The 14,881-nt window shown below is 43.2% G+C and overlaps 1 protein-coding gene across 2 annotated transcripts; it reads left to right on the forward strand.

The window, feature by feature from the left end:
* Positions 1-4,436: 4,436 nt before the first annotated feature.
* LOC112258553 (ATP synthase F(0) complex subunit C3, mitochondrial) lies at positions 4,437-10,789 on the forward strand. Of its 2 annotated transcripts, none has more exons than XM_042327330.1 (5): positions 4,437-4,588; positions 6,083-6,130; positions 9,053-9,133; positions 10,049-10,227; positions 10,443-10,789. In XM_042327330.1, the coding sequence occupies exons 2-5, from the start codon at positions 6,092-6,094 to the stop codon at positions 10,480-10,482; spliced, it is 339 nt and encodes a 112-aa protein (XP_042183264.1). In that variant the 5' UTR covers positions 4,437-4,588; positions 6,083-6,091; the 3' UTR covers positions 10,483-10,789. The 2 variants fall into 2 exon arrangements, with proteins under 2 accessions (XP_042183264.1, XP_024288759.1); XM_024432991.2 differs by having other exon boundaries at positions 4,439-4,588; positions 10,469-10,789.
* Positions 10,790-14,881: the final 4,092 nt, after the last annotated feature.

Genomic DNA, 14,881 nt, shown 5'->3' on the forward strand with positions numbered 1-14,881 from the left:
AGCGTGTCCTCAGTTTGATGTCACCTGAGTCAGTTCTCCATACTCGTCCTGAGGTGCGTGCTAGCCGTCTGGTGAAGACTGTGCCAGCCCCACGCACCAGGCCTCCTGGCCTCCCCAGCCCTGCATGTCTTGTGCCAGCTCTACGCTCCAGACCTCCAGTGCACCTCCACAGCATGGTGAGTCCTGTGCCGGCTCTGCGCACTGTATCTCCGGTGCGCTGTGACAGCCCGGTTCGACCTGTACCTGCGCTCTGGAGGTGCCGGGCTAGAGTGGGCATTCAGCCTGGAGGAGTGGTGCCAAGGATACACACCAGATCTCCAGTGCTCCCCCACAGCCCGGTTCATCCTGTGCCTCCTCCAAGGACCAGGCCTCCAGTAGGTCTCCCCAGCCTGATTCATCCTGTGCCTCCTCCAAGGACCAGGCCTCCAGTAGGTCTCCCCAGCCTGATTCATCCTGTGCCTCCAAGGACCAGGCCTCCAGTAGGTCTCCCCAGCTTGGTTCGTCCTGTGCCTCCTCCAAGGACCAGGCATCCAGTAGGTCTCCCCAGCCTGGTTCATCCTGTGCCTCCAAGGACCAGGCCTCCAGTAAGTCTCCCCAGCTGGGTTCATCCTGTGCCTCCTCCAAGGACCAGGCCTCCAGTAGGTCTCCCCAGCCTGGTTCATCCTGTGCCTCCTGCAAGGACCAGGCCTCCAGTAGGTCTCCCCAGCCTGGTTCATCCTGTGCCTCCAAGGACCAGGCCTCCAGTAGGTCTCCCCAGCCTGGTTCATCCTGTGCCTTCTGCAAGGACCAGGCCTCCAGTAGGTCTCCCCAGCCTGGCAAATCCTGTGCATCCTCCAAGGACCAGGCCTCCAGTAGGTCTCCCCAGCCTGGTGAGTCCTGTGCCTGCTACACGGGCCAGTCCGGGGCCTGCCGCAAGGGTCCCCAGTCCGGGGCCTGTGGCGAGGGTCCCCAGTCCTGGGCCGGCAGCGAGGGTCCCCAGTGCGGGGCCTCCGGCGAGGGTCCCCAGTCCGGGCCCGCAACAAGGGTCCCCAGTCGCCACATGCTTCAAGGTGGCCACCATTGTTACTGTTCCCAAGAAAGCTAAGGTAACTGAACTAAATGAGTATCACCCCATTGCACTCACTTCTGTCATCATGAAGTGCTTTGAGAGACTAGTCAAGGATCATATCACCTCCACCCTACCTGGTACCCTAGACCCACTCTAATTTGCTTACTGCCCCAATAGGTCCACTGACAATGCAATCGCCATCACACTGCACACTGCCCTATCCCATCTGAACAAGAGGAATACCTATGTAAGAATGCTGGACCTACAGCTCAGAATTTAACACCATAGTACCCTCCAAACTCGTCATTCAGCTCAAAACCTTGGGTCTCGACCCACCCTGTGCAACTGGGTCCTGGACTTTCTGATGGGCCGCCCCCAGGTGGTGAAGGTAGGAAACAACATCTCCGCCCCGCTCATCCTCAGCACTGGGGCCGCACAAGGGTGCCTTCTCAGCCCTCTCCTGTACTCCCTGTTCACCCATTACTGCGTGACAATGCACGTTTCCAACTCAATCATCAAGTTTGCAGGCGACACTACAGTGGTAGGCCTGATTACCAACAATGACGAGACAGCCTACAAGGAGGAGGTGAGGACCCTCGGAGTGTAGTGTCAGAAAAATAACATCTCACTTAATGTCAGAAAAGCAAAGGTGATGATCGTGGACTTCAGGAAAGAGTAGAGGGAGCACGGCAAGGCTCTCCAGAGGGTAGTGCGGTCTGCACAACGCATCACCGGGGGCAAATATAATAAATACTTATTTTCCACCATAATTTGCAAATAAATTTATAAAAAATCCTACAATGTGATTTTCTGGATTTCTTTTTCTCATTTTGTCCATCATAGTTGAAGTGTACCTAAGGTAGTTGTTGTGAATTTGTTCGATTACTTGTTAAATATTACTGCATAGTCGGATCTAGAAGCACAAGCATTTCGCATTAACATCTGCTAACCATGTGTATGTGACCAATAAAATTGAATTTGATATCCCAGGCACATACAGCAGATTCAGAAAGTATTCAGACCCTTTCCCTTTTTATACATTATGTTATGTTACAGCCTTATTCTAAAATGTCTTAAATCATTTTCCTCATCAAACTATACACAGCACTTCATAATGACAAAGTGAAAATAGGTTTTTAGATTTTTTTGGCAAAGCCTCTCCTGTGTTGTCTTGGCTGTGTGCTTAGGGTCGTTGTCCTGTTGGAAGGTGAACCTTGACCCCAGTCTGAGGTCCTGAGTGCTTTGGAGCAAGCTTTCATGAAGGATCAATGTACTTTGCTCTGTTCATCTTTGCCTAGATCCTGACTAGTCTCCAAGTCCCTGCTACTGAAAAACATCCCCACAGCATGATGCTGCCACCACCATGCTTCACAGTAGGGATGGTGACAGGTTTCCTCCAGATGTGAAACTTGGCATACAGGCCAAGTAGTTCAATCTTGGTTTCATCAGACCAGAGAATCTTCTTTCTCATGCTCAGAGTCTTTAGGTGCCTTTTGGCAAACTGCAAGCAGGCTGTCAGGGTGGCTTTCGTCTGGCCACTCCATAAAGGAAGGCCTGATTGGTGGAGTGCTGCAAAGATGGTTGTCCAGAGATGGTTGTTCTGCCATCTCTACAGAGGAACTCTAGAGATCTGTCAGACTGACCATCGGGTTCTTGGTCACCTCCCTGACCAAGGCCCTTCTCCCCCGATTGCTCAGTTTGGCCAGCTCTAGGAAGAGTCTTAGTGGTTCTAAACTTCTTCCGTTTAAGAATGATGGATTCCACTGTGTTCTTGGGGATCTTCAATGCTGCTGACATTTTTTGGTCCCCTTCCCCAAATCTGTGCCTCGACACAATCCTGTCTCGGCGTGCTACGGACAATTATTTTTGACCTCATGGCTTGGTTTTTGCTCTGACATGCACTGTCAACTGTGGGACCTTTTAGGTGTGTGCCTTCCAAATCATGTCAAATCAATTGAATTTACCACAGGTGGACTCAAGTTGTAGAAACATCAATGATAATCAATGGAAACAGGATGCACATGAGCTCAATTTCGGGTCTGAATGCTTATGTAAATGAGGTATTTCATTTATTTATTTTTTTATAAAAATTTGCACAAATTTCTTAAACCCTGTTTCCGCTTTTCATTATGGGGTATTGTGTAGATTGCTGAGGAATTGTTTTTATTTAATCAATTTTAGAATAAGGCTGTAACATAAGAAAATCTGGAGAAAGTCAAGGGGTCTGAATACTTTCTTAAGGCACTGTATATGGTGTCATTTAGGGCTCTGAATAATGTGGAGTGTTGCTGGCCTTTTTACTCCACCCATTCCGTTGACAGCCAAATCACATTACATGTGCGCTTACTGCACTAAAGAAAACCAAACATGCTCACTGAATTAAAGGGCAACTACACTCAAAAATCAAAGTTTCTTCAGTTTTTCTCAGATGTCAAAAGTCACCCCCTGATGTAGTTTAAGCATTGTTGTGAACACAGAAAATCTAAATGTTTTGTTTTTCTATTTAAAAAAGTGTGAAAACTGGGGGGAATCAGAAAAAAATAGGGAAATCTGAAACCTGGAAAAACAAAACCAGGAAAACAGGATTTAGGAGAAAACATAAGTAGGTAAAACATTTCTATGGATTTTAGAAGGCCCGACCAATGTTTTTGGCTTTGCATGACTGCACCATAAAGTGTGTGTTATCCTGCAGCATAGCACTTTTGGGGAAGTTGAGGTTCGGTCCAATATTGACTACACACCCAAGAGGGAAAGAGGTTCCGCCATCCTAGAAATGTTTTACTGAAATATAATATATCAAGTTTAGCAAACACTTTTATCCAAAGCAACTTTTAGTCATGCATGAATAATGTTTCAATGATGGTTGGTATCGGGAATTGAATCCAATATTCTGGCATTGCAATGCTCTACCAAGATGCATATTTTGTGAAGCCTCAATTGAATGATTATTATTAGGCCATTATTAAATGATGTTTGTGTCATATTTGACATAGTGGGTTATGTCACATTTGACATTGGTGGTTATGTCACACATTAATGCCACATTTATGAACCCTTTATAAAGCATGACATACGGTTATAGATGATTTGTATAAGCTGCACGTCATTTAAAGCGTACCAATTCCTTTACTCCTAAAATGTTGGAAGTAGGCAGGACGTCCTATACACTGTCCAATAGAAATCAAGGACACTGGATGTAGTTTGAAAGGTTAACGGGAATATGGTCCAATGGGGAAAGGAAATAGGATTCGAGTCCATTCTTACCATACGTCAGCGTTTGAGTCACCCAGCCGCCCTAAATACTGTCAACCAATTACAAGCATTGTAGTTCATTGAAAGCTCCACTATAGGCTAGGCTAAAAGTAGTGACAAGCTAAACAGGAAATCACAGTCGAAGGAGGTTTCCTTTTGTCCAATGGACGTTTAGGACGTAGTAACTAAGATTATAAATGACAAGGTGACAGCTGTCAGAGTGCACATTGACTGCTGCTGTGAGCGAGAATTAGTAATCTAGGACCCCGTGTGTACTGTAACATTAAGGTGAGTTAATAATTTAGGGTTTCAAGTGTGACGCATTATTTTGTAATTTCGGTATGGTTATAATCGCATTGTGAACATTTTGAAATGTTCTGTCAGCATTGCGGGGGCGAATATAAATTGTTAGCATGCTAGCTAGCCATGCAATGTAGGTGAAGTTGACGGCCATTCAATGATTTCTTCCAAAAATGACATTTTACAGTGAATATATTCGTACTGTAGAATTCTTACCGGAGAATTGTCTACATGGTCAGCCGCGAATACTGTTGGGGAAATAAACATGCAAATATTAATATGCGAAACCATGCATTTTGGGGTACAACCGATTCTAAGCTGCGGTGAAGCTTCTGCAAAATGTCTGACTTGCTCGTCCATATCTGGGCCTAGTGATCCAGTGCATGTTTTCGGTCATTATGGATTCATGTCCCTGAGGATTGAGAAGGACGTTTAACAATTTGTATCAATATCTAGTCCTGTACCAAATGCAGCGTCCTTGTATTTAAATCCTGTATTGGTGTCTGAGGGTCATTTTTGACCTTCACGTCTCGAGCTGGCTAGCCAAATCCTCCCACCTATCTAATAACGTTAGCAGTGGCCGTCTGAAGTATATTCAATTTAGCTAGCTATGGCTAACAAGCTACCCGGGTTCTCCAACTAACGTTTCATGCTTTCATCTTTTTGCAAATCTTTTTGCAAATCATTGCATGTGAAATGGGTCTAATAAGCCACATTCAAGCATGGACAATCTAGTTTAAGTTTCCCCCATGGTGATTCCTTCCGTTGTCATTCGTGCTAACTACCTGCCCATGGGCGGAATGGCGACAGGGAAGGAGGGGGGTGTACTGTACTAAAGCGTGTGGTGTGTTTTTTTACCATGAATTTAGCTTTTTTTTTTTTTTTTTTTTTTTTTTTTTTTTAAATAACTCATTCAAGCATAGCTAAAGGCTGGCTTGCCTGTCTTGGTCATATGTGCACTGGTGCTACCTACACAATTGGATTAATTAGCATTAGACATCTCTGGAGTCGAAGTTGATCATCGTTTAACTCCCCACTTAGTGTTTTGAAAGGATCTTGTTTAATGCTTCACTGTCATTTGCTTTGGGCTCTTGCCACATTCAATCAAGCCTTGCTATTTTTATGCATTTTCACTTAACTAATCTTATGACATGGGTGTAAAGATTGTAACTTGATTCTTTTTGTGCTGAGTTTTAACCTTGTGATTCTACATTCAGACTTTACAACAGAACCTTAGTCTGCCTTTTGCGCATCCTCTTCCGTGATGCATATGGTCAAATGCTTGACTGGTTACACCTACAGCTCAGGTCACCATTACTGTACCTTTAGCAGGGCTGTAGTTAATGAAAGTCATGCACAACTGTTAACTTTTTTTGGGGGTTCCAAACGACCGTGCCTAAAGATGCCTGTTGAATTGATAGTACATTTAATGGTGGTGCTAATTAGTAGTTCAAAAAAATGTAATATCTCATCTCTCCACAGGCACCAGCCATGTACGCCTGCGCTAAGTTTGTCACCTCACCTGCTGTGGTATGTATTCTTTGACACTACAATGTCACTGTTTGATCCTTTATCATTCTAGATCTAGCACTTATACAATCCTGTTTAGCTATAAGATGCGCAGCAAATGAGTGTCCTTGGTAAGGAATATCACATTTTATATGTCACATGCGACGAATACAACAGGTGTCAGGGTGCTCTCGATTGTGCAGTTGCAGAACTTTGAGGACCCATGCCAAATCTTTTCAGTCTCCTGAGGGGGAATAGGTTTTGTCGTGCCCTCTTCATGACTGTCTTGGTGTTTTGGACCATGATACAGGGATGCAAACTAGTCATATTTCGGCTAAATTTGCCGTTTTGGTGACCTACGTGATTCGTGTTGGTCCGATGTGGGGGGCTTTGGCTCACTACTGTCTGTAAGTGAACTAGTGACGTGCGTTTGAAGCATTAACGTTGGATGTATCCAAGGCTCAACCAGTCGTTCACACAACAGAATGCAGCACGTGACTGAAGCAAGAAGAGACAACCAATTTGCTAGTTACATCATCAGCACACTCTCTGGAAAGACAGCAGAGAATGGTAACTGGCAAGCTGCCTTTCAACAGCACGTCTCCTAAACGATAACAAAGAGGTAGGTGAGAAGTCTGACCATGGAGACTGTGATGAAGCGTACTTCATGAGCTGTAACTGAAATACAACTGCCATTTGGAAAGTTTGAGGTGAGGGAGAAAGTTTGAGTTCATGGTGTGAAAATTAGCTTGCTAATAAAGTCAGATGGCTAATGTTGGTAACCTAACCAATTCGCTATAGTATTAACTGGTTTACTACTCCTTGCCGTTCCTCACGTTATGTGTTAACGTTGCTTCCTGGTAATCTGTTTTTAAAATGCTAACAAACTAACCACTATCTGTTAACCACATACTGTAGAGGGAAAACGGTTAATTTTCAGAATGGGATAATTTGGTGGCAATGAGGTGTTGCTTGTTAAACAAGGAGATTCAGGGATCAAGTGTAGCAGGGCCTGGCTTAAGCTGGATGCCACTATAGAGGTGAAAGGAACACCACTTTTTAATACAGTGGATAGAAAGGGGTATGCCAGGTCCACTCGCTGCCTGAAAGAGATCAATTATGCCAACAAAGGGTATCATGCGCTGCTGGCACATTGTACACTTTGCCTGTGGACCTCTGTTCTACAATGTAGCCTAAAGATATTGCTATTGTTGCGTTTAACTTGACAGTAACCTGTGTGAGGCAGGATTATTTAAAAAAAATAACTCAGTGAATGTTATTTTTGCACATGTTGCATTGTGCACTTGATCGTGTACTATAGTGGCCACTATAATAGAGCAAAAGTAGGCATTCTATTTCTTCCATTCTATTTCTACTTTAAGATTAAAAAAAATCCCACCAAGTGCAATATTTAGGTGTGGTCACAAGTGTTCTAGGCTCATGGCTAACTGCAATATTAGTGTGTTTTTTTTCTGTGTCATTTGCAGTGAAGTCCAGGCAAACATTGGATTTTTTCTTTACATTTGTTTTTAGCTGTGAGTTAGGTTCACATTAACCACTTTATTTTACATAGACTGATCCTGTAGATCATATTTGTTCCATTATTTAAACTGCATTTCCCCCTAGCAGGGATTATATATTTTTTGCATGTTTCAGTGCAAAAAAGTGTTTCCTTTCTGGGCCCTCACCAGCTTGTGTCCCTGGTGATCTTTTGCTGGTTATGTGGACACCAAGGAACTTGCCGCTCTCAACCTGCTCCATTACAGCCCCATCACTGAGAATGGGGGTGTGTTCAGTCCTCCTTTTCCTGTAGTCCACAATCATCTCCTTTGTCTTGATCATGTTGAGGGAGAGGTTGTTATCCTGGCACCACACTTCCAGGTCTCTGACCTCCTCCCTATAGGCTGTGTCATCATTGTCGTGGATCAGGCCTACCATTGTTGCATCGTCTGCAAACTTAATGATGGTGTTGCAGTCATGGGTGAATAGGGAGTACAGGAGGACTGAGCACACCACTGAGGGGCACCCGTATTGAGGATCAGCATGTTAGATGTGTTGTTACCTACCTTTACCACCTGGGGGCGGCCCATCAGGAATTCCAGGATCCAGTTGCAGAGGGAGGAGTTTAGTCCCAGGGTCCTTAGCTTAGTGATGCGCTTTGAGAGCATAATGGTGTTGACTGCTGAGCTGTAGTCAGTGAATGGCATTCTCACGTAGGTGTTCCTTTTGTCCAGGTGGGAAAGGGCAGTGGCGTGCAATAGAGATTGCATCGTCTGTGGATCTGTTAGGGTGGTATGCAAATTGGTTTAGGTCTAGAGTTTCTGGGATAATGCTGTGAACTATGACCAGCACATGAGATGAGAAAGCACTTTAAAAAAAAAAAAAAGGTTGATTGAAAGAATAGTCTATGGCAGTGTTACCTGTATGCATGACCAGTGGTCAGCTAGGGATATATTGGGACAACATCACCTTGTAGGCTAATCTAACCCTATAGTACTCAGTTTTTACTAAGGACAAGATTTGGATTGGTCATGACACCGGTGCACCTGACTCTGTTCCAGTACCCCTTGTATATAGCCCCACTATTGTTATTTACTGCTACACTTTAATCATTTATTCTTAGCTCTTACTTTTTACGTATTTTCTGAACTGCATTATTGGTTAAGGGCTTCTAAGTAAGCATTTCAATGTAAGGTAAGACCTGTTGTATTTGGCTCATGTGACAAATAAAATTTGGTTTGACATTGCCGTTCTACCGGTCTTCATGCCTCTAATCCTCCTAGACTTTAGACTATTAGATTCACCTCTAGGGTCATAATTTTGGTGTGCTCCAGAACTCACCTCGGTGTAATCTACGTTTGGTAGTCTGTTAGTAATGATTAAGTAGAGCGTGTTACACGCTTTTAAGTGTCTAGGAGTCTGATGTGTAGTTGTGTCTTGCAGCTACGTGGGGGGTCCAGAGTCCTTGCCCGGCCAGTCTCGGTCTCAGTCTTCAACAGACCTGAAGCCAGAAGTGAGCAGCAGGTAAGCCTCTTTAAACCCCGTGACCAACGCGTTGACAGTTCGGTGCTTAGGTTTGTGTAAACCTTTTCCAAATGCCCCTTTTTTGTGTTAACCTGAATTATTTATTAGGCCATTTTTATGTTCATAAAGTTTATTTTTAACTCCTCAGTAACCCTTATTGCCTCTTCAGTTGTATTTATCCATTACACCAGACTACTTTAAATCCCTGTATGGGGAAATACTAACATGGCCAGTGCTTAAGTAAGACTGGTATCCATGCTGTCCTTGTGACCATTTCCAAGGATCCCTTCAGGACTCTGTGCGACCATTTTACTCGAATATCCGCCTTAATGTTTTTCTGTCCTACCCGGAATTTAAATGTAGGAACACCAGTGTGTCTAGAGAAATTAAGGATTTTAGCTTTATTACATGAAATATTTTTCATAGTGCTCCAAAAATGTCTTTGTGCCTACACACATGTTCCTTGTAAAAATAAGATGAATTTAAAAAAAGGCACTGGAGCACTCTGCACTTGTTGCCTTTGACTGGTCTCTTGAGCAGCACTTTAAACCTCTGCACTAGTCTGTTCTTCTTGATAGGTTCTGTTCTGGGCCTTTTATTCAGTGGGGTCAATGTACTACTCATACACCGTAATAGTACTGAAATGTATTACGCCTTACAGTTCCTTCTGTTCCATAACATTCCACTCCTAAACAAACCCCAGTTCTAGATGTGTCCCTAGCCCTTATCTGTTATTACATATCAGTTCAGACTACCAGAAGGGTTAAGGTGAAAGCAATAGGGAGCTAAGCTTCCATTGTTTTGGAGTGGTGGGCTATTATACTATCAACACCTGTCAGGTGGCCTCAGGTCCATTTCAGTCTAGCTCCTCTATGTTCTGATTTTTGACTGTGCTGCACCCTGCATCTTCCCCAGGCCCTGTTGCCTGTCAGTGAGGCTTCTCTTCTAACCCGGGGGTTCCAGACCAGCGCTATCTCCAGGGACATCGACACTGCTGCCAAGTTCATCGGTGCTGGAGCCGCCACAGTGGGTGTGGCGGGATCAGGGGCTGGAATTGGAACTGTGTTCGGTAGCTTGATCATCGGCTATGCCAGGTAACTGATGAACGAAAAGGATTCAATCGTTTGTGGAAGTGGGCAGATATAGAAGCAAAATTGGATGCAGATCATTGATTGTGGGTGGCAGGGAAATGCTAACATTTTAGCAAAAGATTATTGGAGAGTGAGCCGGATCCTATTAATTTGGGTTCATATCATTAATGAACAAATTGCTACTGGTGCTGTCGGCCAGCCTAAATCATAACTTCCAGTCCTCTCCTCTTTGTCCCTCTGACAGGAACCCTTCCCTGAAGCAGCAGCTCTTCTCCTACGCCATCCTGGGCTTTGCCCTGTCTGAGGCAATGGGGCTCTTCTGTCTCATGGTGGCGTTCCTCATCCTGTTCGCTATGTAATTTAGTCTCTCCCATCCCTGTCACCTCCCTTCTCCCAGGGAATTGGAACTCTTGATGCGACGCTCATGAGGCCGTAGCACCGCCATTCCAATCAAAATCTACGATTACAAATCCTGCCTTTTTATGTTCCCCTTTTTTTCAGAAGTTTTACGTAAGAGCTCGCTTTGATTTAGACTGTCTGTCTGAATAAATGGTTGGGATAACTATAAACTTGTCAGTCCTTTTTTTTCAGTGGTGTTTGGGTGCTGGACTTGAAGACATATAAAAGAGTAACCAAAAGTACTAGTTAAATTGTCACATTGAATACAATATAAGCTAAATGTACTAGGGGCGGCAGGGTAGCCTAGTGGTTAGAGCGTTGGACTAGTAACCGAAAGGTTGCAAGTTTGAATCCCCGAGCTGGTTAAGTACAAATCTGTCGTTCTGCCCCTGAACAGGCAGTTAATCCACTGTTCCTAGGCCGTCATTGAAAATAAGAATTTGTTCTTAACTGACTTGCCTAGTAAAATAAAGGCAAAATTAGTACAGGGATGAGGTCTCAACTTCCTGTTGCATTTGGAATAATAGAATGCACAAGGTGCAATTTCAGTAAAATGTAGTTGTGCATCAGCAGTCACTCAAGTAGCCCATGTCTCGCAAAGCATCTTTAGATTGGGTAATTAGTCTCACAACCAGCTATGTGAACTTGTAGGAATTGAGGTCGAATTACCAACTGGGGGGGGGGGGCGTTTTGATCATCAGTTATATTAAAAACTGCAAGCATTTGCCTCCCCTATGGCAATGTGTAGAATTTCAGGAAACTTTTAAACAATATTTTTGGGTCTTCACTGTCACGAGCAGGGCTGATCAAATGTTTTGCTCGCATGGATGTGGGTACGCAGAGCCACTGCGAATCCAATTTATTTTTGTTGCCCCCTACCCCAATTAAAGATTCCATCCCTCTACTAGTTTATACAGTGTAGAAAACATTAGGAACACCTTCCTAATATTGAGTTTGGCCTCGAACGGCCTCAATTTGTCAGTGCATCGACTAGGTGTCATGCGTTCCACAGCGATGCTGGCCCATGTTGACTCCAATGCTTCCCACAGTTGGCTGGATGAGCTTTGGGTGGTGGACCGTTCTTGATACACACAGGAAACTGAGTGGAAAAACCCAGTAGCTTTGCATACATACTCAAACCGGTGCGCCTGGCACCTTCCATACCCCGTTCAAAGGTACTTAAATATTTTGTCCTGTTCATTCACCCTCAATGGCACATACAATGTCTTGAGACTTAAATCTTTATTTAACCTGTCTCCCCTTTGTCTACACTGAAGTGGATTTAACAGGACATCAAGGGATTATAGCCATCTGGTCAGTCTGTCAAAGAAAGAGCATGCGTTGTACTTTTGGTGTATATGTAATACCATTTTTAGTCTGCACAAAATGTTGCTATACAGGCTTGCTTGCCGCAATTTACTTTTGACTTGATTCAAAAGCTGAATTTGGAAGTGATCAATTTCCTAAATAGAGTAACTTGGCGTAGTCTAGCAGTAAACCATGCTTTCCTCAGACATTTTGAGTTGGAAGAGTATAGAATGAGGGGAAGCAAGTAATTTGACTTGTGAGATTCACCCTTGGCGTAGCCACCGGGTATAGGTGTTTTCTACACCTGCCCTGTCCATTGCTTTTGAATGCAAGAGGGGGAGCCTATGTGCACACTTTGGGGGGGAGAATATGACTTCTGCACAGACATGAGTGCCTAGGTGTTTCTGGACAATTTGACCTTTTTGGGTGGGTGAGCCAGTGTTACAAGAGGAACCACATCTTTGAGTGCTTGAAATTAAGTACATTTTTAAATTGCCTATACTGTACACTCTTCATTAATTTAGACGGTGAAGCTGAAATGTTTCATTTGGCTCTATATTTTGGATTTGAGATTACATGTTTTATATGCCGCAACAATCCTGAATGTCACCTTTTTAAGGGTATTTGTCACCTTCAAATGGGGGAACTAGATGCATACAGTGCTTTTATTTCTAAATGGTTGAACATATGCATGAACACCCTCAAATGAAAGGTGATGCTCTGTACTGTTGCTTAATATAAAACATTTGAGCTCAAATCCAGAATGCTGGAGTATAGGGCCAAGTTAAAAGTTGTAGCTTCACTGTATATAAATATGAGTGAGTTTTATTCTCTAGGGTAGTAGTTCCCAACTTTAACAAATATAATTCTGTGACACTTAAAGTCCCTATAAATGTATTTAGTGGTAATGACCATTTAATCTGATCGATACTGCAAATTATCCATTTTCTGTGACAAATGTTTTTATATATTAAATAGGGTATATTATGAATATTTTCATAGCTCCTTACTCATTTTGGTTGATTTGTGTGTAGCCCTTTAAGTGTATTCTGCCAATCTGGACCAGATTAATTACATTTTTTAGCTCCGGTAAAGTAGGTCTTTAGGTTTGGGCTACAGAGAAGCGGTTTTCAGTATTTTAAAGGCACAACCACCGACACAAGCAATGCGCCATTTGTTTCTATGACAGATGCTGTTCTATAGCTTAGCCCAGTCATATATTAAGAAATATTTCTCTGACAACCTGATCAGACTTGCCGATTAAAATGATACAAATGACTTTGCTCGTGGTGTCCGCCCCTCAAATACAAATGTAACAGTCTGAGCACACTGGACTTGAAACAACGATACATGTGTAACCATGTGCCATTTAATGTACTATCTGACCTGCACTAGTGCTCCCAAGTCTAAATGCTATGTTAATTCACTATACTGGTGAGAATGTACAACTTCAATCACTAATGGAAAAAGTGACTGTCTGAATGGAAGAATTTAACTATTAAATATTTTCTGGTAGGAGACAGTTAAGAGGTCACCCAATAACCCTGAGTTAAACTAAAGCAATCTTCTATAAATTTACAAGTCAACATTTAAAAAAAACAATTTTTTAACTGCCAACTCATTTACGTTATAATCCACGTCAAGGTACAATTGAAGTCGGAAGTTTACATGCACCTTAGCCAAATGCATTTAAACTCATTTTTCACAATTCCTGACATTTAATCCTAGTAAAAATTCCCTGTTTTAGGTCCGTTAGGATCACCACTTTATTTTAAGAATGAGAAATGTCAGAATAATGTTAGAGAATTATTTCTTTGAGCTTTGATTTCTTTCATCACATTCCCAGTGGGTCAGAAGTTTACATACACTAAATTAGTATTTGGTAGCATTGCTTTTAAATTGTTTAACTTGGTTCAAACGTTTCACATAGCCTTCCACAAGCTTCCCACTATAAGTTAGGTGAATTTTGGCCCATTCCTCCTGACAGAGCTGGTGTAACGGAGTCAGGTTTGTAAGCCTCCTTGCTCGCACACGCTTTTTCAGTTCTGCCCAATTCTATAGGATTGAGGTCAGGGCTTTGTGATGGCCACTCCAATACCTTGACTTTGTTGTCCTTAAGCCATTTTGCCACAACTTCGGAAGTATGCTTGGGGTCATTTTCCATTTGGAAGACCCAATTGCGACCGACCTTTAACTTCTGATGTCTTGAGATGTTGCTTAAATATATCCACATAATTTTCCATCCTCATGATGCCATCTATTTTGTGAATTGCACCAGTTCCTCCTGCAGCAAAGCACCCCCACAACATGATGCTGCCACCTCCGTGCTTCACGTTTGGGATGGTGTTCTTCGGCTTGCAAGCATCCCCCTTTTCCTCCAAACATAAGAATGGTCATTATGGCTAAACTGTTATGTATTTGTTTCATCAGACCAGAAGTCATTTCTCCAAAAAGTATGATCTTTGTCCCCATGTGCAGTTGCAAACTGTAGTCTGGCTTCTTCATGGTGGTTTTGGAGCAGTGGCCTCTTCCTTGCTGAGAGGCCATTCAGGTTATGTCGATATAGGACTTGTTTTACTGTGGATATAGATACTTTTGTACCTGTTTCCTCCAGCATCTTCACAGGGTCCTTTGCTGTTGTTCTGGGATTGATTTGCACTTTTCGCACCAAAGTACGTTCATCTCTAGGAGATGAGCGGTATGACGACTGCGTGGTCCCATGGTGTTTATTCTTGCGTACTATTGTTTGTATAGATGAATGTGGAACCTTCAGGCGTTTGGAAATTGCTCCTAAGTATGAACCAGACTTGTGGAGGTCAATTTTGTTTTCTGAGGTCTTGACTGATTTCTTTTGATTTCCCCATGATGTCAAGCAAAGAGGCACTGAGTTTGAAGGTAGGCCTTGAAATACATCCACAGGTACACCTCCAATTGACTCAAATGATGTCAA

This window comes from Oncorhynchus tshawytscha, linkage group LG09 (assembly GCF_018296145.1).
Source record: "Oncorhynchus tshawytscha isolate Ot180627B linkage group LG09, Otsh_v2.0, whole genome shotgun sequence".
Classification (NCBI taxonomy): domain Eukaryota; kingdom Metazoa; phylum Chordata; class Actinopteri; order Salmoniformes; family Salmonidae; genus Oncorhynchus; species Oncorhynchus tshawytscha.